At 43.8% G+C, this 25,217-nt stretch overlaps 1 protein-coding gene across 2 annotated transcripts in view; it reads left to right on the forward strand.

Annotated features, from left to right (window-relative positions):
• Positions 1-25,217, forward strand: part of BMPER (BMP binding endothelial regulator) — a 244,712-nt gene that overhangs the window by 13,025 nt on the left and 206,470 nt on the right. For both annotated transcript variants that reach the window (XM_044246349.1, XM_044246350.1), the window contains exon 3: positions 17,271-17,370. In XM_044246349.1, coding sequence (XP_044102284.1) covers positions 17,271-17,370 — 100 coding nt within the window. The remainder of the gene's footprint in view (positions 1-17,270; positions 17,371-25,217) is intronic.

Genomic DNA, 25,217 nt, shown 5'->3' on the forward strand with positions numbered 1-25,217 from the left:
TTTCTTTTTAGTGAACAAAGTAATGACATTTGTATCCTTTTTTCATATTTATTTTTAGAGCTTCTTATTGAAAAATACCAGGGGTATTCCTTTGCTTTTTTATTTTCTCATTAAGCAGAAGTGTCTGAGGCAAGATATGACAACTGCTCCCTCTTGGGCCAGAGGCACCTGCATTGTGTCTGTGGTTTGTGGTGCTTGAAGCTTCTGCCTCTGATAAAGCCTGGCTTGCCCTGTTTGACTGCCTCTTTCGGTCCCTTTACTTTTCAGAAATTCACAAATCCTGGAGGCTCTCACAGCCTGCTGGGTCTCTCCTGCTTTGTGGATTTATGGTGTAAAAGCAGTAGCGTCAAGACATTTCACATAACAGTGTTTCTTGGTCTCGGGGGGACATTATTTTCTGAATGAGAGGACATGAAAGATTAATCAGGTATTCTCCCGCTTGAAGGCAGCTATGTCAAAACAGTTTAGGGTCTCACCGTGTACCTGTGTTTATGCTCCTTGTGGGAAACAGGGCCTATTGGAGTTGAGATGTAGTGATTTCCTGTTTTCAAGCACTTGTGAAGCAATGGTTTGGTGCCCAGTGGGACCCACTAGAGGTCAGCTCCCAGTCCCATTAGCACATAGGTGAGCACTGGGATGGAAATTCCTTTCCCCTAAGAGGTGACTCAAGTCAGAATTCGGGGAAAAACTGGATGGCTGGGAAGGGGACAGGAATATACCCTTGTTTTGAGTTTCATTATCTGGGGGTGTTTTCCTTTGTATGAACTAGCCCTTCTTTCTCCTTACCGGGATGTGCTGGGAATGCATGTCCCAAAGAGCAGTGGCTTCCTTGTTCTTGTGAGGGCTTGTGTGTATGCATGTAGGGGAATAGTTGGGATTTATTAAAAACATACACATTTTTTTTCCTGTTTTGTATAAACCATATACTTGGCCAAATTTACACACTATTTGGCCAAGTGACAGACATATATGGTTCCCAGATTTTGGTGTTTGATTGAACTGTTCATCAAAATTTTGATGTTTGGTGTTGACCTCCATAAACAACATTTTTTGTGGTTCCATCTAATTCATACTTTGAGCATCTTAAGGCTTTCTCACTGGAGATAGTTACTCTGACAGGTTATTGCGATGTATTTGAAAGAGGGGCTTTTAAATTAAGGGCGAATTTATATCAGATTCATAAACAAAACGTAAAATGTGGTGATATAGTGAAACACAAACACCTCTCAATCTCGGAACCTCCAGCTCTGAATTAATGGGTTCTCTGCACATCCACAGATGCCTTCTGATGGTGGAGGTGGTGGAGAGAGAAGCAGTATTCATTCACCTTCATACCAACGAGAGGGAACGCACAACACAGTGTGTGCTCGGCAGAGAAAGTGGGAGCTGAGTTGCAGGACTGAAGGAGGAAAATGATTGATGGTCATTAAACTCAGCACATATTTACTGAACATTTATGTTAATAATAGCCCGAGGCACTTTGAGATTGGAAAAACACTTTTTAAAAAAATGAACAAAAAAATTAAATTATGTTCCAGATGGTTTTGAAGTCAGATATCTTATATTGCTCTAGAGGTCTTTGTAAATTGATGAACTTATGTAAGCCACAGATATTAACTCTTGGCTGGAATAGTTAATTAATCAGAACAAACAGTATTCCTTAACTGTGACAAGTTATACACACACACACACACACACATTCCCTGAATATGTATGTACTTAATATGACATTAAGATAATGGATCTAGTTTGCAAGCTACCTTCTATCACTAGAGTCTAAAATAAAAGTGAACATGAGATTGAACCAGTAGCCATGTGGCCCTGTGAGAGGAGTTTTGGGCACTGGTGACAAGGAGCAGACAATTGGGTTCCCGTGGCTGGTGCCACCCCCACTTTGTGGTCCTTACCCAGATACTTCGACGTGACTGCTTGTTATCTCTCACTGAAAGGTCAGTGGTAAGGATTTTGCCTTGGGCTCTCAGTTTGTAATGTACCTAAGAACCAGGAGGGAGCTTGTTAAAAATGCATATTTGGGGGATCCTCCTCCAGAGACTCTGATTCCGAGGTCTGGTGGAGACCAGAGAATCTCCATTTTTAATAAATCTCCCCGGGACTCTACACGGGGGCTCATTTATGGAAAACTCAGCCCAACTGAGGTTAGTGGAAAGAGAAGGATGTATAAATAGGAATATAAATATAGGTAAATTCCCCAATGAGGCAACATGTTAAATAGGGGTTTGGGACAATTGGAGTTCTGTTATTTGTACAAAACTTAATAGCAGGTCAGCTCTCATTTATAGAATATTATTTTCGTGGAGACTCTCACACAGTTCTCTTGCACGTTAATAGTATTTATTGGAAGTCTACTTTTTCTCTTCATGTCCTTTCTCTCTCAGGGCTCCTCCAGTCAACCCATCGGAATTAATCATTTGTTCCTCGAAGATTTATGTGGGTCACTCCTTTTATAACCCTTACTCCTGCCCACCCTGGAGTTTTGTTGATTATTTACATGGCCGTCTCTCCTGCTGGACTTGAAGCTTCTTCAAGGCAGGAATCATGTCTGACTTCTCACTACCACTAATCATCGAGAATAGCACCTCTTAACAACTATTTTATGAGTAAATACTGTGTTCATAAATTAGGGGTAGCCTGTATTTCAGTTTCTTCAAAGCCACACCGTGAGGTAGGGTAGGTAGATTTTCTCCAGAAACCTATTTCACAGGTGAAATAAATAATTAAAGCTCAGAAAAGCAAAGCAGGGCGAAGCTCACACTGCAAGTGAGCTGGATTTGGGACTGGGATTCAAGTACGCGAGTCCTGCGCCAGCCTGTGTAGACGCCGCTGAGATATCTTTGAGGGAATGTTTCCTGACCACAAGGGTTGAGAAAGCACCCCGGGCAAGGGGGGGAAGTGAGAGACACCCAGCAAATAACTTCCCTGGGTTTTAGGTTTTTAACGGTCATTGTGGTCCAGTTAGGTAGAGTCCTGACTGGCGCCTTTGGGTGGGGCAGACCGACGCTCTGGGTTGCTGGCAGCCTTTTCATGTGATGGATTCCCACAGGGATACGCTCTGTTTTCTGTGGTCTTTCTGTGATGGGCAGCAGCTGCAGGAGAAAGCTGATGTGACATATGTTTGTTGCTGCTTCAGCAGGAGCCAACGAGATGTAGCAATTGGACGAAACAGCCAGGGTTTTTGGACTGATTTGCTGGGATCCAGCAGCATCTGGAGGCAAGAGGCAGTTGATAAGAAGTGGAGGGTCAGATGGGGTGGGGTTTGGAGACACCCCCCTGCAACCCCTTCCATTCACAAGCCTCCCTAATAGAAGCTGTTTCCTTCTGCTGACCCTCTCTGTGCAGCAGGTACCTTCTTCCATGCAGAACGGAACTGTTCTGGGAGACTGGAGTTCTTTTCTCTCTCTTCATGCCCCGCTATTTGTGCTGACATCTTCCTTTCCTTGATCAGGGAGAACATAAAGTCGAGGGTTTGCCTTCACTTAATTCGGGTCACATTGCTACACTGTTTCCGTACCTTCAATAAGAATCCTTAAAAAAAAATTTTTTTTTTTTAAATTGGCCTGGCATTCCATTGTTCCAGGATTTCACCTTTATCATCTCCATCTTTATTATTTTTTACCATGTTATTTTCTTTCTCTGTTATTAGTTCAGCATTTCCATGATGTCACCACTCCTCAAGTTTTCTGTCTTGTTTTTCTCAGTTTCAGTTTCTAATACTTGGTTTCGGCCTGATAATGAAATGCACAAACAGAATTACAGCGGGGTGGTTGTTCTTCCTACACAAACCGTGGCAGCCAGATGCGTGAGGGATGCAGTGTCCAGTGGGGAGCCCTCTGGCACACACAGAGTTGGATGAGCTGGTGGAAGACCAGGGGGAAGGCCATTTATGATAAGGATTAAGGGGCCAAGAAAAGGATGGCTAGAGCAGCTAAAGGGCTCGCTTAGATCAGAGCCAAATGCCCAGATGGGGGGTTAGTAAATATTTCCCGCTAATGATGATGTGCTGATAATCGTTGTGCCTGGTGGAGAGAATGCCCAGGGGAACTTTAACAGCCTTCCAGTATGTGGGAAGGAAATTCTTTGTGGAAAGGACAGAGAGGAGTATAAATCCTGCAGTTGCAACATATCTTTAGCTCCAGCTTCCCCGCTGGCCTGTCTGCTTCTCTCACTTCCAGAGTGAGCCCCGAAGTGGTTGTGGGGTGTTGGCTTCTGTGCTTCTTGGCCAGTGCCTGCCTCTGAGTACAGGCCTCTTCCCTAGATCCCTCTATCCTAGTTACCCTGCCGTAGATGAGATCACACTCCCAGCCTTGAACCACATTTGCTGGGATCAGAAATTGAAAGCAGGGTCTCTGACTGTGGGCTCTATTCATCTCAGGGTTTCAGCTCTAGGTCTTAGTATAATTGAGAAGAAGAATTAAAATAAAGAGTTTCTCCCTTCCTTTTCTTTCCATTATTCCTTAGGGTTCATGTTCTCTCCCTCCCACACTCTTCCTTAATACTCAGCTAGCCTTTGACCAAAGCTCTGGTGGGTCCGAGCTTTGTTGGTTGGGGATATTGGTCCTAGAATTTTCCCCTGGCATTGTCAGCTCTTCTAGCCAGTCAGAATTTTCCTAAACTTGAGTCAGTTTCCTCAGAGATGTAGCTTGGCATAGGTATGGTGTTGATTAGCACTGGGGGCAAGGAGCACCAGCAGTGGCCAAGACAACATCTATTGAGCCTCAAACGGATGATAGTGACAGGTCGATCCTGAGGTATCCTGGTCTCTAGGTATCCGGCATGGTGGCCAGTGCTTCGAGAAGGTGACCTCTGGTGGTCACTGCATTCGTGTAATAATCTCAGGCAGTGATGTAGTACAGGGCTGTGTGTGTGTGTGTACTTACACGTGTAGTATTCCCTCAATGTTTGCATGATGGATTTATAAGAATTTTATTTATTTGGCTACTCTTTCCTGGACCTTTTTTTTTTTTTTTTTGCTGGATCTTTCATACCTTCTCAAACTTTAAATACTGGAGGGCCCCAAGATCCAATCAAGACGTTTTCTCTGTCTACGTTCTTACCCTAGGTGATTTCATACAGATGCATGGCTTAAAAGCCATCCGTTAGCTGAACGTTCCCACATTCATGCTCGCAGCTCTTTGACCCTTCAAGTGCAGACTCCTAACCGACTGTGCCCATGGATGTCCAGGAAGCGCCTCCGACTGAAAATGCCCAATCAGAGATCTCTGTCCCACCCCTCCCCCAAATCTAGTTGTTTCCAGCCAGCAACGTCAGCTGCAGTGTTCCATTTTCCCAGGCCATCAGTCACGGGGTTTTTGATTTCTCTTTCTCTTACACCTTATGTTCAGTCTATTAGCAAATCTTGACAGCGAAACCTTGAAAATATATCTGAGAATTTCTGACTACCTCCGTGGTCATTTTGCCTCTGGACAATATATTATTAACAGCCACCATTTAATAGTATATATCCAGTTATTTCTGTTATTTATGAAAAACCTTCTGGTGACTTTTCATCTCAACTCACAACACAGTCTGAAGTATAAGCGTGCTGTGCAAGGCCCTCCGAGATCTGGCTCCGGATGCTGCCTCTGGCCTCCCCTTCCAGTTCATCCCTCCGCCCCTCACTATGCTCCCGCCTCACTCCTGGGCTCCCAGCACACATGATTCCCAGTGGCCTCTCCACAAGGGGGCTTGCGTTACACGCTTATCCAATAATATTACCTATTCTCATCCCCTCACTCTGGTCTCAGAGTAAATGTTTCCTTAGTAGAGGGTCAGAAGGATTTGGGGGTGGGGTGGGACAGAGATCTCTGTTTGGGCCATCTTCAGTTGGAGATGCTTCCTGGACATCCTTGGGCACAGTCGGTTAGGAGTCTGCACTTGAAGAATGAGAAAGCTGGGAGCATGAATGTGGGAACATTCAGCATATGGATGGTTTTCAAGCCATGAATCTGTAAAAAATCACCCAGGTGAAGGTATATACAGAGAAAGTGTCTTGACTGGATTCCCCTCTCCCTAATACACATTGTCATTCTGTGTCCTTGTCCTGCTTCATTTACTCCACAGTCCTTGTCAGTCCCCATTATCATGCAGATTTTGGTTTCTTCTCTGTCTCCCAACTAGAATATTAGCCATGGAAGGATGTCAAATCCGATGTTCATGCTCTATCCCCAGGGCCCGAGACAGTGCTGGGTCCAGTCAGCACTCATGGGTGAGAAAAATGAGTGTGTGCTATTTGTGTTTAATTTTTTTATTACAAGTTTGAAGATCTAACTAATTCCAGCCACCAAAATTAAATCAAGAAATTTCATTTCTTCTCCAAATTCTGCTTTTTTCTGTAATGATTTGCCTTTTTCATATCTCATGTGATTTTGCATATCAAGTCTGATGATGGGGAAATTATATGAAGACATTAAACGATGAAAAGTTGTTTCCAGTGAACAATGGTATAGTCAGACTAGAATATATAATTAGAAGCAATAACAATTATAAAATGAAATTTTTCCTATAGCTATTTTTTCAGAAAAGCTCTTATGGCTCATACTTGGTAGCATGATTATAATCAGGTTTGGAATGTAGATTAAAACTCAGTGTGTTGGTATTTTTGTACTTTACCTAAGACATTTTATAGATGTAAGACCAGCAATGTATGTTAAATCTTAGAATTTCAGAGAGCAAGGACAACATGGCCCAGACTATTTCCCCATGATAAACGTTCAAACGAACTGGTGTGCCATCCACCATGCTGAGCCATGAGGCTGCACCTATGTTGGAATGTGCTGGAATGTCCTCCATGAAGGAGATTCCTTTCGTGGGTTGTCACATCCTGAGGTGCTGACATATGTAAGTCAGATTCTGTTTCAGTGAGACGATTGTGTAATAAAACATTTTAAAGTCTCATTCAGTGGCCCAGATGGTCGGTCGTTCAGGAACCAAGATGAGTTGGGTGATCTCAGGGCATTTGTGGCGGTGGAGTTTGGTTGACACTGACCTTTCCCTCTGAACTCAGGAAGAGCAGTGTGCGCCACTCATGTTGCAACACAGGAGGGGCTTTTGCCGTGTTTATGCTGTGGCCCGGCTCCCTCTTGGATTGTAAGCTCTTCTAGGGCAGAAGATGTATCTGATTCATATTTGCTGTTCCCAGCAAAACCTGGCGCAGCGCGCAGCTGCCAGCCGGGCCCAAACAGTGTTTGTTAAACAGATTCATGGATTTTTAGTCAGCTAGATTTGAATTCTGCAGTGCGAATGTTTAACCTGCAGAAAAAAACAAGTGTAGAGCCAAGATGTCACATTTCTTAAAGGGCATTTATTTTCTGTTGACGCTTTGGTCTTAGATGTTAAAGATTTCAAGAAGCTGTTTTACAGTGAAATGAGGGTAATAACCATGATTGACCCCTTCTTTTTAAAACTGAGGTGCATATTGTAAATCCCTTTAGCAGCAAGTTTATGTAAGTAATATTTTGTGGGTAGCTAGCCGCTTTCATTTCTTTACAACACTTTAATCAAATGTGGATTATATGCAACATTTGCATTTGTTGATTGTTTAATGAATTTGAAAATGAAAGCTAGTGGATTAAAACTGCATTCTAAACCTATGACATAAATCTGTGGCTTCTCTAGTTCCTCCTGACACCTGCCCCCGGCCCTTGGGAAGGCCTTGGTGAAGAAAACACACTGCTAATGGCCCTGGTGAATGAGTCAGACACACTCTAGCTCGCAGAATTGTCTTCATGTGGAAACGCTGCCTGGGGTTGACTTTTTCCGTTCCAGACAGCTAGAGGGTCCCCACTTCCCTCTGCTCCCCTGCCTGATGTTCTCGGGCTCACCGGACACCCTCCATAGTCAGTATCGATGTGAGGATGACCAGGAGTAGGAATCTTTCCAGCACCAGACGCATCACACTGCCTTACCGTTATCTGGCGGCAGGACAGTAGGAACCAGCTCTAAAGCCTGCCATCCCAGGGGTCCCTTTGAAAGCCTCTGTGATTGCTGGTGGTCGGGGTCAATTGTGCAGATGTCTTTAAAAGTGTCTCACTAGTGACCAGAAAGTTATTTTGTCAAGATGACAGATGGACTGCGAGCAGCCCCTCCGCCTTGCCTCTTCCCTGTGATGTCAGCTCCATTTACTTGTCAAGAGAAGGTATTTTTGTAGCTCCCAGCAGCGCACCGGCTTTCATGGGCAACCTGTGAAAACGCTTCTGTTCCATCCTGCGAAAAATCTGCTCGGTGGCTTGTGGTTGACCCACGGGAGTCAGGGGCGTTTGAAGACCTGGTGAGTCCCACCCATGGTGGGTGAGGCAGGCAGTAGCATGTGCTGACGAGGGGGACATCTTTCAGGGCTGGCCACTGGAAGACATGGTTTGCCACCGCCAGTCACCAGGGCCAGACAGAAATGGGGTCTAAGATACTCCATGCCCATATTTCTGACATCTTCCTTTTTGGCAGAGAATCATTTATGTGCACGATTAAAAGAGCTCATTGAGCTCTCAGCCGCTTTGTAGAGCCCAGGAGCCCCACTTTCACACAGCGGGGGACCAGAAAAGGCACCGCCAAAGTCGTATCCCCAGCTATCCTTCGCGAACGTCATATTGCAACTTTTCTGATGGAAGTTGCTCCGATTTTATTACTATTTTTAACTCCTTCACCTTCACTCTTCAGTCTCTCCAGTACCCCTGGCCAGCCTGCTGGGCAGACTCCATGCTGTCCCCTAAAAGGCGGGAAGCTGGTTTCTGCCTTCTGCATCATAGATCTTTCTGATGGTTGGAGGTGGGCTTCCACCATCTGGAGAGGAAAAGAACTCACCAGAAATGCATGCAAATGTTCCTAGAATTTTATCTCCCCTTTTCTTTTTGTTTTCTTTTCGGGTGGAGGAAGAAGCGATTCATTATTCTTCATGCGTTGAAGGGTGCACAGCGATGTAAAATAATTAAAGGTGTTGGGAGAGGCGGCTGGAGCGCTTGTGTTTGAGGCTGTGCAGCTCTGCAGGGCTCCAGCCCCCCTGACCCCCAGTCAGGAATCCATGGACATTTTCTCTGGAGTGCCGGCTCCGTCCACATCCCAGCTCTTTGATTCCCTTTTGCTTGGGGAGGGGAGAGGAGTAGGCTTGAGAATTGGGGCTAAATAAAGAAAGGATGCCCACCTTTACTCTTCTCAGTTCACATATCTGGCTCCTGTGCCCTGGCAGGAGGGGACATAGTCTACCTTCTGGTTTTCCATCCTGCTTCTGGGAGCCTGAGTTGTCAGAGCTGCATCTGTGATGGGGTCCAAAGTGCTAAGCCCCTGGCTGCTTCATGTTCCATCCATTACAGTTCGGTGAACGTGGGGCTGCCAGCAGACCCCGTGCTTAGACGATGTACAGTCTAATAAAAACCAGGCAGCGCTACTTTCTTTGGGCTACTATTTTTATTTGGTGGTTATTTCTTTTGTGTTCTGCCATCTCTAATGTTTTGGTTCTATTTCAAAATATGATTAAACAGAATGAGGAGCTGTTTGACACTGTCCTGTTTTAAATCAGAGTTGTACTTGACTAGCAGGGACATTCTAATGGCCCGTGTTTCTTTGTTCTCAGAGTTCCTTGAGAAGGCAAAAAAAAAAAAAAAAAAAAAGCCAGACCTAAATCCTTAAACGGCATAGGACCCCAAACAATTCCTTCCAACAAACTAAAGCCCATTAAAAAAGAATTGAAATGTTAGGAAAGTTAAATATAAAAAGGCCTCCTTATTAATCCCCCGTTGCTTAAGCTGGCACGTGTCATATTTTCAAGGTACAATATCAGGAGAGCACTGTCACGTAGTGATGTATTAGGGCCATATATCACCAGAACATCGTCTTTGTAGAGGATATGGGTACTAAAAGACATGATTCTGGCCAGACAGAACAGCAGGGGATCTTACTTCTTTTCTCCACCACCCCGCTGCCCCTCCTGCCATTTTCTTTAATCTCCCTCTGTTTTGTGTTGCAGAGAAGTGAATTTCTTCATGGGATATGACTTGTTGCAAAATAATCGGGGGGCCCCAGTGGGCTTCATAAAGTCTTTTAAATGGCTCAGCTTCAAGAGCAGCTTTGTTCAGTGTTTGCACTGTTAGCTGGGCCGGGGAAGGCGGCATTTGCCAGGGTCCAGGTCTCTGGGGTAAAGGCTCGCTGAGCCTCGACAGGAGGAAGAAAGAATAACACTCCCAGATGTAGTGCAATGAATTGTGTGATGTCCTTGCAAGATGCTCTCACATTAAATCTCCAAATATATGTTCTTGAAGGTATTTTTACCTCTAGACTCTGGGAGTCTGGAGTCTGGAGGCTGCTAGCCTCCTGGGAGAGGCACCCTCCTGCTCAAATCCAGGAAGAAACAGAGGATCTGGAGGCTTCGGATCCAGGTTCTGGTCTGTCTTACAAATGACCAGGCCCTCGGAGTCTCAGACTCATTCTGAGTTTTAAGCCAGAGACTTAATCTGTCTATCTTAAAATGCACTATTTTTACTCGTGCGTTCCAAATGAAACCATAAACCGCTAACGTTTACAATGGCCTGAAAATGGGGAGTGCTTAGCAAAGGCAAACATTCAGAGTCCTGGCGAGGAGGAAGAGATGGCTCATCGTAGCCTCTGAAGCAAGCCGTGCAGCATGGTGGTTAAACCACCGCCTCTGGTATCACGAGTCCCGCCTTCAAATCTCTGCCCTCACTAGCTCTGTGTAAACCCTGGTAAGCATTACAATTCTCTGTGCTTCAGTTTTCTTATTCATAAAATAGCGGTAAATTAGTCCTTCCTGAGACTTGTTGCAAGGGTTAAAAAGGACACAATATGTAAAACATGTTTAGCACAGTCTGGCAAATAGTAGATTTTCTGCAAAGGCTGGGTGCTATTATTCTTAATCGTTCATCAAACTGCCCAGAAAACTATATGCCACTTCATTGTTTGGTTAGCAAAGGATCAGCTCTCTTGCTCTTGCTGTGGAAGGGATTTGCCAAAGTGGTGGAGGTTGGAGTTTCAGAAAGATCTGGAAATGCTAATTTACATTAAAAGCAAGGGCCATTTACACCTGCCACCTTTCCCACTGACGTCAGACACCTCTCACTTCTTGTACCTGTCTTAGGACCTTACTCGACTGAGGAAGAAAAGAGGTGTTGGGATACAGTTCTCTTGGCTGGGAAGTTTGAGTCATTTCCCCTATCAAACACCCCTTTCTCACCTTAGAAATGGTTCTGTTAGTTTTTTTTCTTTCCATTTTGTTTCTGCTTTCATTGAGCTGAGAGATACAGCTCAAAGCCTCATCATGTATACTAAGGCTTTGTAGTGGACCAAACTGCCTTTCCTTTCTCTCTCTCTCTCTCTCTCTCTCTCTCTCTTTTTTTCCCCCCAGCTCATTCTATGCAAGAGTTATGGGGAAGTCAATTGTGCTATCGGTAATAAAGAACAAGCAAATAAAAGCTTAATTAAAACAATAAATCATCAATCAAATTTAATACTGCCACTGGCAACCACTGAACTATCTCAGATCCCCCCACCCTCGCAATGATCATTTTCTCCGAGATTAAGAACAGATTTTGTCCAAAGGAGACAGGCTGGAGCAGGTACAAACTTGTGTTGTCTCCTCTACGAGTGCTCCTGCTCACTTGCAAAGGATTTCCCCTGACTGTATGTTGCAGAGAGAGACTCACTATATTTTATGTCCCATTTATCAAAGCCACTGACAAGCAAGGAACCTGCCCGTTCGGGGTCTTTTCTTTCAGCCTTTGCCTGCATCTTCGTATTCTGGAACTGTGACATTCTGCAGTCAGGTCTGTTTGCCCAAGTCTCGGTGCAGCTCTTGTATGGCACCTTTGACAGGTTACCGTATAACAAGGGCAGGAGACCTGGCATGTCTGACCCAGGTGGCCTCTTTCCGGAAAATTTCCAGACTAGCTCAGCTCTATACTAATCTATTCCTAAAATCTCAACAGTGGAATAGGAGCTAACCTAATTCTAATATGATACACCCATAAATTTTAATGCTGTGCCTTAGCAACTAACCTCCCCAGCTGGCCCCTTAATCCAGGCCTGGGAACCAGGTTGTTTTCCCAGGCCTACCGCTAGCTAGCTCTTTGAGGGACCTGAGACACTTAACCTTATTGTGTGCCATTCTCCCATCTGCAAATCTTAAGAAACCTGTGAGGATTAATGAAATAATGTCTGCAGAGCTCTTTAGAAGAAAAGTGCTATGTAAACATGAAGTATTATTCTTCTGTTTATGAGAAGTTTTATAATATTGCCTAGGAGAAATTGTGACCTGCGTTCAAAAGCACCGTAAAGTTCCCTTTGGCTCTTTTGGGGCTGGAATTGGGTTACAATGGGGAACTTTAAGGAATAGTTGACCTCTTCGACTTCATGTATGGGGAGACGAGAAATTCCACAGAGAACACATGTGCTGATGTTGGATTACCTTCTTCCTTGGGAAGCTTGATGCAAGACATTTGTATTCCTAAAAACAAATTCCTCTGTGAGCAGTCTCGAGAATCTCAAATAGTGAAACATCATTGTGTATGCACTTCAAATAAATTCACTGATAAAAATAATCTGACGAAGGGTCACCGTGTCCTATCTGTGCTCACTGACCACAATGGCTCTTGAGTCAAGGTGAAATTCTCACGTGATGCCAGAAGTTACACAGCAGTTTTTGTGTGGCCTGCCAGCGTCTGATGTCTTGTTTCCTCCAACACTGTATAAGTTTCTGGACTAGAGGGGAGACTTGTGGCATGATTTCTCACTCCAGCAGCACGGAGTAGTATGGCATAGGTGTCAAGTCCTGGGTTTTTTTCGGCTGCTCTAGAAATTCCACTGCTCAGTTCCTATACTTCTGAGAGTTGTTGTGGTGGGCATCTGTCCTCTGCCAGTAGCTGATGATGAAGGGAACGGATTATTCAGGATTAATATTGGTTCACCCCCAAGGATTTTTTGCATTTGGGAAGGGGGAATTCTTGAGGGCAGCACAGTCTATAAGCCCATCCCCAATAAGACTACAGTGATGATGTGAGACTGGGGCCTTTGCATCTATGGAGGAGGAAGGGAGAGCCTGCAGGGTTTCTAATTTAAGGAAGAGAGCCTCTGTTAGCTCCTTCATCTCCTCTCTGATGCTACCTGGCCTGTGGACTTCATTGACATAGTGAGTGTTCTTCATTGGGCAGAAAGAAGTATGATAACTTTGCAGCCTTCTTGATTTTCTGAAAAAGGATCTGGCACTTAGAATTTGCTAGTTTGCCAAATGACAGCTGTTTGCCTCCAAGGCAGGCTTTGCTTTCATAAGAGACAACGATTGAAGGAAAATAATGCCATCTTCTAGAGGAAGAGACTCGTGGGGTCTGCCAGTTTCCCAACACGGCTCTGGAGTCTCAGCAGGCAGGGCACCAGGTATTTTTGTTTTTATTCTTATTTCAAAAGATCTGTGATGCTGTTTCATAGTCGAAAAATAGAGTATCTGCCAGCTGACATTTCTCCCTGATCAGTCTCATCCTATTTGCTGTGTTTTCCCCTCCAGATTTCTATTTTATTATTATTTTTAAAATATAAATGAAAGGTCAGGTAATACTTTCCATATTTCATAATAGGATTGGTCCTGGAAGAATCTTAGAAAAAGATATCTTCAAGACATCGGCTTGAAATAGAACAAAAACATGTCAAAAACATGTTTTTCTAGTTGCAGAAAGCAGACAGGAAAATCTCACAGTGGTGATCTGCTATCTTCTCTATAGCACAGTGGTGATGTGCTATCTTCTCTATAACCCCCTTCAGTGAGAGGTTGTGTCCCTCCACACGAGACACTGAAAAATGCTTGGGAGCCACTATCAGGTCTCATGGTCCCAATTTCGAAGCCCAGGGAACTCTGTGCTACCACCTAGTGGCAGACCTCAGACACAGCAAGCTGGCTGCTGGAATTCAGTTTGAACTTGGCTGTGGCTGAGGCTGTGGTTTGGCTCACATCCTTATAGAGCTTTGTTGCCAGCCATGTAGACTTTTTCTTTTTTACTCCCTGTGCCCCTCTTTTACTTTTGCATGTTGGCACTTCATTTCACGTGTCTCCAGAGGCTGTGTTTTGGATTTTGATATATTTGGTCTTTCAGAAAGGAGGCAATAATGCAAACACCCTAGAAAGTGATAAGCACAAGGAGACAGACTAAGGACGGAAAATGTGTAAGGTTTATTACTCTTCTACACCGGCTAGGTCCATTTTTTTTTTTTTTTTTTTTTTTTTTAAGAATGTTCTGACGTTTTCCTCCAGTGCTTTTCTACCACTCTTCTCTGTTGCTTAGATTTGGGGATCTTCAAACCCAAGTTTGTTCAAGGATGGCAGTCTGGTTTTCAGAGGTAGGATAGACACAGCTACCTATCAACATCCCAAACAGCATAACCCTCCTCATGGCCAGAAAACAGCTGGTATTTGTAAACCTTCCCGTGGTTGGTGTTGACACAGCCCTGTGGCGTTCTCCTGCTCCTGTTAGAGAGCTCATTTCACACGTGCAGAACCACAAGGGAGGCGCCAATCTCCCCTGGCGCCTCTGGGCCCGGAAATTGTTTTGTTCTTGTGCGTATCCCGAATGCCTGGGAAGTTGCAAAGTGCATCATTTAAACGTTTGCCTTTGGAGTCAGACCTCTTTTTGACTTCCAGATCTGCCTTTTGGGTGACGCGTGGGCAAGTATCTTAACCTTGGTTTCCCATCTGTAACATGGGGGTGATGTGGATGTGTGTGTGTGTGTGTGTGTGTGTGTGAAATAATGCATATTAAATTCTTAGCGCAGAGCCTGGTACATAGAGCATGTTTGGTAAGGATGAATCATCAGCAGAAAAGGTTTCTTGAGTGGAAAAGTGAACCAAATGAGACATGGCCTTGCTTCAGAGCAGAGGACACTTGGCGCACAGTGAGATGAGGGGGCCAGTAGAGATGGACGCCTACAGACATGGCTTTGTGTGCGCCGCTTCTCACCAGAGCCACTGGCTGGAGCTCAGTGCTTTTGTCTCTTGGCGAAATCAGTGAAAGCAAAGCAAGTGGTCTTAATTAACCTGTGCTTAAATTTACTCTGTAGCTGCTGGACTCAATTAAGATGACAGAGGAATCAGGGTCCTATGAGCAATTCTCTGTAGTTTTTCGTACTTTCTTCGAGGGTCTGGGAGTCCAAGCATGTGCTTCATATCCATGCCAGCCAGACACCAGGGAAATGAGCAGATATGGCAGTTTGGTAGAATATATATATAAAACAACTCCAAATGTTATTAGAAGGGGGAAATCCCCCACTAAACCTACAGCTAAAGTTTAGATTTGGGGTGTGTGTGTGTGTGTGTGTGTACAAAAAAATTCCAGATGTGAAGCTACAAAACATCTGGTTGGAATAACTTTTGTGCTGGACTATAGTTACAAGCTATTTATTATGAATCTTGGGATCCTGTTATAGATTTTGACTGGCTCCCAGGTTTCTAATTTAGCAAAGAGTTCCTATATTTAAGAAAGTGTGTATCTTCCTATTTATCAGACCCCGAATTGTGACTCACGCCCCCTGTGTCCGCCCTTCGAGCTTCGAATTCCCCATGTCTAAGGATTTTTCCCTTCAGAGAGGAGATGCACTTGGGGGTGGCCCTTCCCTGAAGCTGCAGCCAGGTTTGCATGAGCCGTCATGACAGATGTTCTGCTTAGAAAGCATGTTCACTTCACAGACGTCTTGGTGTGGGGGCGTCGGTATCAAACGACAGCTTGCAGGAACTGTACTTTGCCAGATGAAGTCACTGTTAATAATGCCAAACAGCATATACACCTGGTCCATTGTTCATGATTACTTTAGTGGTAGTGGAGGGACACTCTTAATTTTTTAAAACAGACCTCTTTAATTTGAATTGTGATCATACTGTGTATTATGTTTGTGATTTAAGAAAAATCACGAGAATCCACTGAAGGCCTGCGACTTGCAGGTGGTCTTGACTCCACCATCCTTAGGAAAGGAGAGGGTGAGGGAAGGAACTTGGGAGGACTTGGAGCTGGGACAAGTGGGTTCAGATGGTACGTCTGCCATCACTGAGGAACTGTGGACAGCTCCCAAACTCATCTCAGCCTCACTGGGCACGAGAATGCTCTTTGCAGAGTCATGGTTCTCAGCTCTGGGTGCACAGTGGAATTACCTGGAGAGCTTGGGGAAGCATCTAGGCCTGGTCCTTAGGATCAATCAGATCTGAGCTCCCACCATGAGGGTGGGAGACAGTGCTGGTCTTTCTGAAGTACCACACAGAGCCTCGATTTACAGCTTAGGATGAGGACTGCAGGACTGTAGGGGTAAATGAGGCTAGCTCCATGAGTGCCCCCTTTCTTATCACAGACACCAGAAAGGGGGGAAAAGAAGAGAGTTGATTACTCAGATGTTTCACCTTCTCTGAGCAGCAGTTTTCTTGTCTATAAACCGGGAATAGTAATAATACTTATCTCACAGAATTTTAATAGGAATGAAAGCCGTAGCACTTAGCGTGTAGCATCTGGAAGAAACTTCCTGAAGCTCAGATCTTATTAAGTTTTGTGACATAGTATGTTCTGTGCACGTGCATCCAGCCTGTGTATAAACAGGCGTATACATCATGTTTGGATCTTCTCTGAGACATTTTAACAGCTAACCTTTCAGGATAAAACCGAAGATGCAAATACTCACCACACTTCATTAGCATAAGTGCTAATATAATGCAGCTGTCCTGTGGCTATAAAACACTGACGACTGTGTCTCTGCGTGGCATGAGGAATATTATTTTTTCTCTTTCTGAGCTGATTCAATACTCAACTTTGTCATTATTTGAGTTGGAACTTTAGATTGCTGCATTTTAATGCACTCTACTATTAAGGATTGTTGGACGGCTGTGTGCAAATATTTTTGTTCTCACGATGTAGTCCTGGCCCAGGTAGCCCAATGGGCAAAATATGATTTACACAAATATTATCGTTTCTATAGTGTGTACTGAAAAGAAACCTTAGAACAGAGTGGGAGAAAGCTTTGCTCTTGGCATGCTTAGTTATCTAGGTGGCATTGGTTTCTAAAGAGGGGATTTTTCATTCCCCGCTCACGTGCGCCTAATCTCAAAAGTCCTGTGTTTCTGGATGAATATTTCTGTTCCAGGGAGAGAGCAGAACGCTTGCATGAGTGTTTCTTGCCAAGATGAAAGCAAGATAGGAAGAGGGAGGCTAGCAAAACCTCAGGCATGTGTCAGGATACGGGGGGTTCTGTTTGGAGTTTCTTTGAAATGTCTCTTGTCTTTTTCTGCCTAGAACAAGGAAGTGACCTGTAAGAGAGAGAAGTGCCCCGTGCTGTCGAGAGACTGTGCCCTTGCCATCAAGCAGAGGGGAGCCTGCTGTGAACGGTGCAAAGGTGATTTATGTCTCCGCCGCCTTCTCTTCTGGCTGCTGCTTTGGGCATTTTTATTTCTCTTTTTCTCACCTTCCTCTTCACTCAGCTCTTGGCTGGGGTGCGAGTGGGTGTTGGAGGGAAGCTCGTGTGTATGTCTGTTTGTGTGAGTTTGGGGAGGTCGGTAGCAACGGGGACTCTGCCGACGGAGGGATGAAAGTATGGGGGACACGTGCAAGTTCAACTTACTTTCCAATCAAGCTGCTGAAGTGTGGCAGAAAAACTGCAAACATGGGAGCAGCACCCATGGGTGCGGGTTCTCGCAGGCGCATGGCTTATTCTGTCTAGAAGTTGCAGCCATTTTCTAGGCTGCACGCCCGCCTTGTCTTCCTCTGCCAGAGGAGTCTTTAAATGAAGCCACAACAAATGAAGTTATCGTTGTGGCCCCTATTAATTTTCTTCTTTCCTTCCAAATTGAATCAAAGTTTCTTCCTTTGCCTTTGGAGCCTCTTGAACATATCCTTCCCCCAACTTTCCCATGGTCCTCCAGTGCCTCCTTCTGAGCCTGCTCTTCCTGGTGTTGCCTCTTGGCCTCAGCACAGGTCTCCCTTCCCCAGGGGTCCAGATGCTCAAGGTCCCTGGCCGTCCCTCATCCCTTCCCCTCTAGGTTTCTGTAGCACACAGAAGTCCACAGAGATACTTCGGTGATATGCTTTTCCTTCTTCACCTCATGTGTATTCAGTGAACTGCTAGCTCCTTGGGGATGGGAGTCAGGGCAGCTCTGACGTCACCTGGCATGTGTGTGGGTATTATTGAACAGAGTGGGGCCCTCTGGAGGCCCCAAGAGCACCGCAGCTCAGGATGTGGGCCTCTGTGGGCCACTCCAGAATCCTGCAGTCCTGGGTGCAGAGTGTTTGCCAAAGTTTGAGTCCACTAGGAACTTCAGAACGTGACCTCATTTGGAAATAGGATCTTTGCAAGTTTTATTAGTGAAGATCAGGTCATACTGGTTGAGGGTGGCCCCAAATCCAATATGACTGGTCTATTTACATCAAGAAGAGGAGACAGACACACACACAGAGAAGACAGCCATATTATGAGAGAGGCAGATAGAAATACTTCGGCTCTGTGTCCTGGGACTCTGATTCATTTGTTCTGGGGAGGGAGCTGGGCATCTATTTTTGTAAAAAAGCTCCCAAGAGTCTGGATGGGGAAACCACTAAACTAGATCTTGACTTAGTACCAGGTGATTTTTATCCCCTAGAAGAGTATACACTGTGTGTGTGTGTGTGTGTGTGTGTGTGTGTGTGAGGGTGGGGAGGCTTAAAGAACCAGCAGAAGAACTCTACAGATACCAAGTCAACCAAAGCCCATGAAGAAAATGGCTTTTCAATGAAGTATAGTTGAATCACAAAGTTCCCTTAGTTTGAAGCGTACAGCACAGTGGTTCTTTGTGGTTCGCCACACTCTGTGTTCTGCTTTGTTCACAAGTGTCGCTACCATCATTTCACCATGCAAGTACACACCATACAGTGCCATTGACTCTAGCCCCGGTGTGTGCCACTCATCTCCATGACTTACTCGTCTCATAATATTCTAAAGCCCATTTTTAATGACATCCCATGAGTCTCAGTATTGAACAAAGATCCTGTGAACACTTAAAAACACACTATTACATAAAATCCACATTTCAAGAATTAATGCCCAGTTACTTATTAATAGCCATGATTATCATAGCAAATTATAGTCGTTGTTAAAAAAACTAAAAACTAAAAAAGCAAAATAAAACCAAAGACAGAGATTAGAGTTATGCCATCACAAGCCAAAGGAGCACCTGGAGTCACCAGGAGACAGGAGAAGGCAAGGAGGGGCTCTTTCCTGGAGCCTTCACATGAAGTGTGGCCCTGCCAACACCCTGATTTGGGGTTCCTGGTCTCCAGGGTTATGAGGGAATAAATGTCTGTTGTTTGAAGCCACCAAGCTTGTGATAATTTATTATGGCAGCCCAGGAATTTCCACTGAGCATTTCCACATTTCCACTTGAGCAGGTGCAGACTTGGAATCTGTCTCCCCCAGTTCCCTCCCATGAGATGGGGATAGTAACTGTGTTGGAGGGAATTGAGTGGGAAGGTCTCCATTCAAAGTGCTTAGCACAGTGCCTGGTGGGTAAGCATTTCTCAGTTAATGTAAGCATAGTAGGTGCTCTTGAAATACTTGTTAGGCTTGGGTTAGGGTTAGGTTAACCTAATAAAAATAAAAAAACATACCTTCTGAAGCCTTTTGGGACAAGGATGAGTAGGGTGGATGATATTTTTTCAGAGCCTTCTCAATCAGCCATTTACCTATCACCCCCTTCCTATGAGTTGGGAGTCAGATGTTTTACCCATGTGACTTCCAAGAGCTATCAATGCAAGTCCTGAAATGGTCATTTGTCAGCAGTCTCCCAAGCAGATGGTCAGATAAAGTGATTCCAGCGAAAACACATTAGCAAGCCAATGTGTGTCCAGCTTACTTTTGTTTCATCTTAAAGTAGCTCCTCTTTTCATTCTTCATTTTTAAACTGCTTGTTTGTCCTCTTTATCTTTCTGTGCTTAGCAAGGCTGCCTTGCCAGTGAGAGGCCAGTTGGACACCACAGACTGGAAGTGTCGTGTGTGTTAAGGGAACATGCCCAAGGCTTCTGGTTCTGTTTGCCCGTTAACTGTGGTACAGAAGGGAACTTTCTGTTGCTGTAGTGTGTCACTGTCTTTCCTGATTGTCCTGCTGTTTCCTGCATCATCATTCTTTCCTCTGATTATCCTAATCTTCCAAGGGAAAGAGATACCCAAGACGCATCCGTTTCCTGAGTGTCTTTTTCAGCTTAAGAAGATAAGCTTCTTCAAATTAAACTGGGCCCAAGAATAGACCAGCAAATTCAGTGTCCCGAGATCTCTTTCTGATAGTGGTGTCAGCCTTTTGGGGGAGATCAAAATCCCCAACCTGCCCTGAGGTGGTCTTGTGTGAGAGAGACTCATGAATGCATCAGACTTCTCAAACTCTGGTGGTTGATGTTAGAGTTACCTACTTCATTTTCTTTATTTCTGCTTTATCACATAGTATTTGTCTTGTGGATTTTAAGAGACACAACTGTATTTGCTCTTAGCTACCAGTTTATGTTTTTCTGATCAGAATAGTAACATATGCTCATAGAAGAAACTTTAAAAAATAGTCTGAACTGTGGGAAAGCAGAAAATAAATTTGCCCACAATCCCACCACCCAAAAGTTAGAATTGTTAATATTTGGAATATTTCTTTCTGTATTTTTTCCTTTGTAAAAGTGTTTATTTAGCTGATATCTTAGAACTTATGTTGCATTATTTAAAAAAAAATTCCACTTAACCTCAGGGTATAATATCTTTTCAACTTATTTGGAAATATTGGCCCTTGATGGGTACAAATGATTCCGTTGTGGGAAGGTAATACCATTCACTGGGTCGTTTTCCATTTTTGGGCATTGAGGTAGTATCTTGGATTTTAGCTTTGGGCAAGATTAAAGACAAACAGCTGAAACCAAAGATCAGGTACAGTGAAGTAAGGATTGGAAAGAGAGAATCAGGAGGAGCGTTCCCTGGGTTAAGAGAAGACATTAGTGTGACCCCACAGACAACTCTGGGTTTGGTTTCCAAAGGAATCTGGATGGACCTCTCCTTAACCCTTTTGTGCCCTTTGTTTACACCGGGGAACAACAATAACAAAACAAACCTTTAGTGTGCAGCAGAAATTCGGAGACAGGAGCTATGTTTCTCCTAAGTCCTCTTCCAAACATCATCCTCCATGCCAACACTGCGGGTTTTGACTTTTCTGATTCAAGGAGGGTGACTCAGGAAGAAATTGTATTAATGAGAATTTTGTCAATAACACTGTATTTTAGAACAGAATGCTGTTTAGGCAAGATTGTCTCAGGGTCAAATAATTTTGATCGGATCAGGGAATAATATGCAATTAATTTTCCTTAGCAAAGAAAGGGAGCTTCTGGTTTTGGATGAGTTAACACATGGTAAACAGAGAGCTGATGGACTTAATTCATCTATATTTTGAAGGGCATTTATATTCAGGGGTACCACCTAAGGCTCATTCTAAAGCTGCTCACCAAACACACTAGACCACAGTATGGTCAGGACTGTTGGAGAGGTGAGCACGTATCTGACCTGGTGGGATGGGTAGACGGTGTAGATCTACCAGGCCTCCCAGCAGAGACAGCCCTTCTAGAAGAGCGAGGCATGCAGGAAGGTGAAATCCAGCATTGCTAACTGGGTGAAGCAGTAGTGAAAGCTGGCTTGCTGCTTTGACTTTCCCTTGAGTATTATTTTTTGTCGGTCCTTTCTCTTATCTGATGGAATCATGAGTGTAAGCAGTAATTCTGAAAATGCAGTGGACTGCAGAATCACTTGTTAGATATAGATTCCTGAGCCTTACCCCCTTAATAATAAACTGAGAGCGCCATCCTCTTCATCAAAATAGCAGCACCTGCTACAGGCCATCCTTACTCAGAGCCAGGCATGAAGTCTCCACAGCTTAGGGAGGTAGGTACTACCATAGTGCCATTTTGCAAATGAAAAAATGGTAGCACCGAGGGGTTTAGTGACTTTCCCAAGGTCACAGAGCTAGAAAATGATGGAGATGGGGCATCACCAGCAGGCTTGCAGGCCTGTTGTATCAGAGGCCCTGGGCCTGGGTCTCTGGGTCTACATTTCCAGCTCTCTACTGGCCCTCTCATGGGGGTTAAGGCTTGAGAATCACTGCTACCAGATGAAGAAAGGACAGGAAAACAGGGTGGGCCTTTTTGTTGAGGGAATGAGAACCACATACTTACAGGCTGTTGGCTGATAGCTACTCTGATAAACACATCTTTGAGATGAAAAAACTCTTTGCACTTTGTAGCTGTGAGGCCATCATGTTTCTCTGACTCTGTGTACTCCTCTTATTTGGAAATTGTATATTACTACAATGATGGTGTAAGAGATAAAGTAAAATAGATAATGGCCAAAAAAATACAACTCGAATATTTAAGGTTGGTGAATATTTATCAAAACTTGTTCCCAGTTATTCAGTTGTGTAATAAATGGGAGAGAGCTCAACCCCCCAGAATTGCTAACCCACCTCCCATCACTCGATGGGACTTTTCTCTCTTCCTCTTTCCCTTTCTAGCATAATTATATAATTTTAACTTCAGTTTGATACCTGTTACATTAATATATTTTCATACCAAAAAATTTAAACAAGAGGGAAAAAAGTCTTATTTGAACTACAAAAATCCACACTTCTCAGAAATAACAACTCTTATCAATTTATTGGGTCTTTCCCAGAACTTTTTTAGTTTATTATGTATTTATTCATACATATATGCATATACATATATACGTAATTTCATATGTGTGGCTTATTTTTACATAAATGGAACTAAATGTTACATCTCTTTTATAGTTTGTTTTTTAAGAATATTTCAACAAGGGTGCCTGGGTGGCCCGGTTGGATAAGCAACGCCTTCGACTCAGGTCATGATCCTGGAGTCCCAGGATCAAGTCCCACATAGGGCTGTGTGCTCTGCATGGAGTCTGCTTCTCCCTCTGACCCTCTCCCCTCTCATGCTCTCTCTCTCACTCACTCTCTCTCTCTCTCTCAAGTAAATAAATAAAATCTTAAAAAAAATTTTTTTTCAACCATAGTAGGACGTAAGAACTTTCCCTTGACAGTTCATGGTTTTTAACCCTTGTATGGATTCCATAGCATTCATGTAGAGTAATTTATGTGACGTCTCCCCACTGAGAGATGTTTAGCTTTTTGGTTATTTGCTAAGAAAGGAACCAGCTTGCCATGACTATTGTAGACACATGTGTATGTTTCTTAAGGACAGAAACCTGGAAATTGATGTGCCATGGGGGAGGCGTACAAATGCTCAGTTGAAAAGGACATTATTTGGAGGGCTCCAAAAAAACTCAAGACTCGTCTCCATTCCTATTCTCCTCATAGTTTTTAGGTCCTTTCTTCCTGAAAGGTGATGGACGAGAGAAGGGAGAGCTAGTGTTACACCTGGCAACATTTAGACATGTTGGCTGGCTTCACCTTAAAATCCTGCCCTATCACTCCTGCCGATTCCTCATTTTAGGAATGCCACATGGATACTCGTATCCCAGTTCTTCCCTGTTCTCCACTTACGTCCTAGTACAGGGTACATTTTCCGTCCTCTTTCTGTGGTTCAATGGGAAATGGTAGCAAGTGTGAAGAACCTAGCTTAGGGCTATCAGTTGCTTTCGCGCTTTTCAGTGTATTCTAGAAAGCACAGATAGTCGTCAACATGTTAAAACTCAAATGATACTATTTTCACAGAATTTGACCCAAAGCTGCCAAACTGCAGTTTGGAAGTTGACTAAATTTAGAATAAAGGCTGGATAAGGAAAGGGGGAAATGTTTTCCTTGCCTCATATTTCTGAGACTGATCTTCCGATGAGAAATGCCATTATTGGTATCTTTGTCATCCTAATCATCAACATACTCTGCATTTGAAGCATTTGAAAGTACTCCGAGATTATCACTTTTTGTTTGTTTTGATACTTCTAATATGTGAAAGTATGGAGAAGAGAAGGCATATTATCGGCTCATTCTTTCTTGGACTGTCTCTTAATGAAGTTTGGGCCACATAAAAATCCCATATTATGGAATGTCTATATTTATGCCCATATTTTATTCTATGTGTGCTGTCATATATTTGGCCACTTCTGTAGTTAGTGTTCATAGCTTATTTATGATTATGTGGGCCTAATTTCATTCCTTTAAATAATTACAGATGTTTATATTTATTGGATCTATGACCATGCCCATTCTTTAAGGGTCCTTCCAAGTTATTCCCATTCTTTGTCTGAGCCTAGGCTGCTGATGAGGAGCACATATTTCTGACGATGGACATTGTTCCTGTAGGAAAACACAATCTTTTATACATGGATCACCTTCTGGTGTGATTAAAAGTGGAACCTGCTTGTATCTCCCGAGACCTCTGACTCCAAGGCTTGTAAAAGCCATGGGCTTTGCCTTTCAGTTAGTGTCCTTGACACCTTGTGGAATTGAAGATTGGTTTTCAGACCTTAGTCTCGTTATTACCTTCAGAGTAGTAGTCCTGAAAGGACTTGTTTTTCTGAAATGCAGGATACTGGGTCAGTTGCTTTACACTCACCACTTGGTGCTCACAGTGGTGAGGTAATTTTGATCTTTCTCATTTTACATATGAAGTAGCTAAGGGCCCAGGGAAGTTAAATCATTCATTTGTCAAGGTGTTAGTGACCCACGGCTCAGCCAGAGAGTGTCCATACCCTCAAGAATCTTGCTCTACTGAGGGGCAGAGGAATAGCATCCCCTGCGGAAGTTCTCGAGGGAAGCTATGCCAGACCTAAGGGGAAGAGGACCACTTGTGTGCAAGGGACTGTGGAGTGTTCCAGAAAAGGCTTTCCAGAAGGGGCAGCTCACTTGGATGAACAAGGAGTTAATCACATCTGAAGCAAGCAGGCTGTTCAAGGGAAAGCTCCCAGGTGAAGGTCATGGTATGCACAAAGACGTGAAATAGTTCTTAGATATTATCAGCCACTCGTCATCATTTAGGGAACTTGATAAAATGCCAGTTTCTGGGCTGTCCTTTAGACCTACTGAATTAAAACAAATCTGGAGTAAGCTTTTGTTGATTTGTTTATTGTTCCAGAAAGGGAGAAGGGATCAGATAAAAATGTAATAGAATCCTATCATGCCCTGAAACAAATAATACATTATATGTTAATAATAATAATAATAAGAATCCTATCATGACTTCAACTTATTTTCCTCTGAAAAAGATGTTAATATTGAAAGG

Source organism: Neovison vison, chromosome 4, assembly GCF_020171115.1.
Source record: "Neovison vison isolate M4711 chromosome 4, ASM_NN_V1, whole genome shotgun sequence".
NCBI lineage: Eukaryota > Metazoa > Chordata > Mammalia > Carnivora > Mustelidae > Neogale > Neogale vison.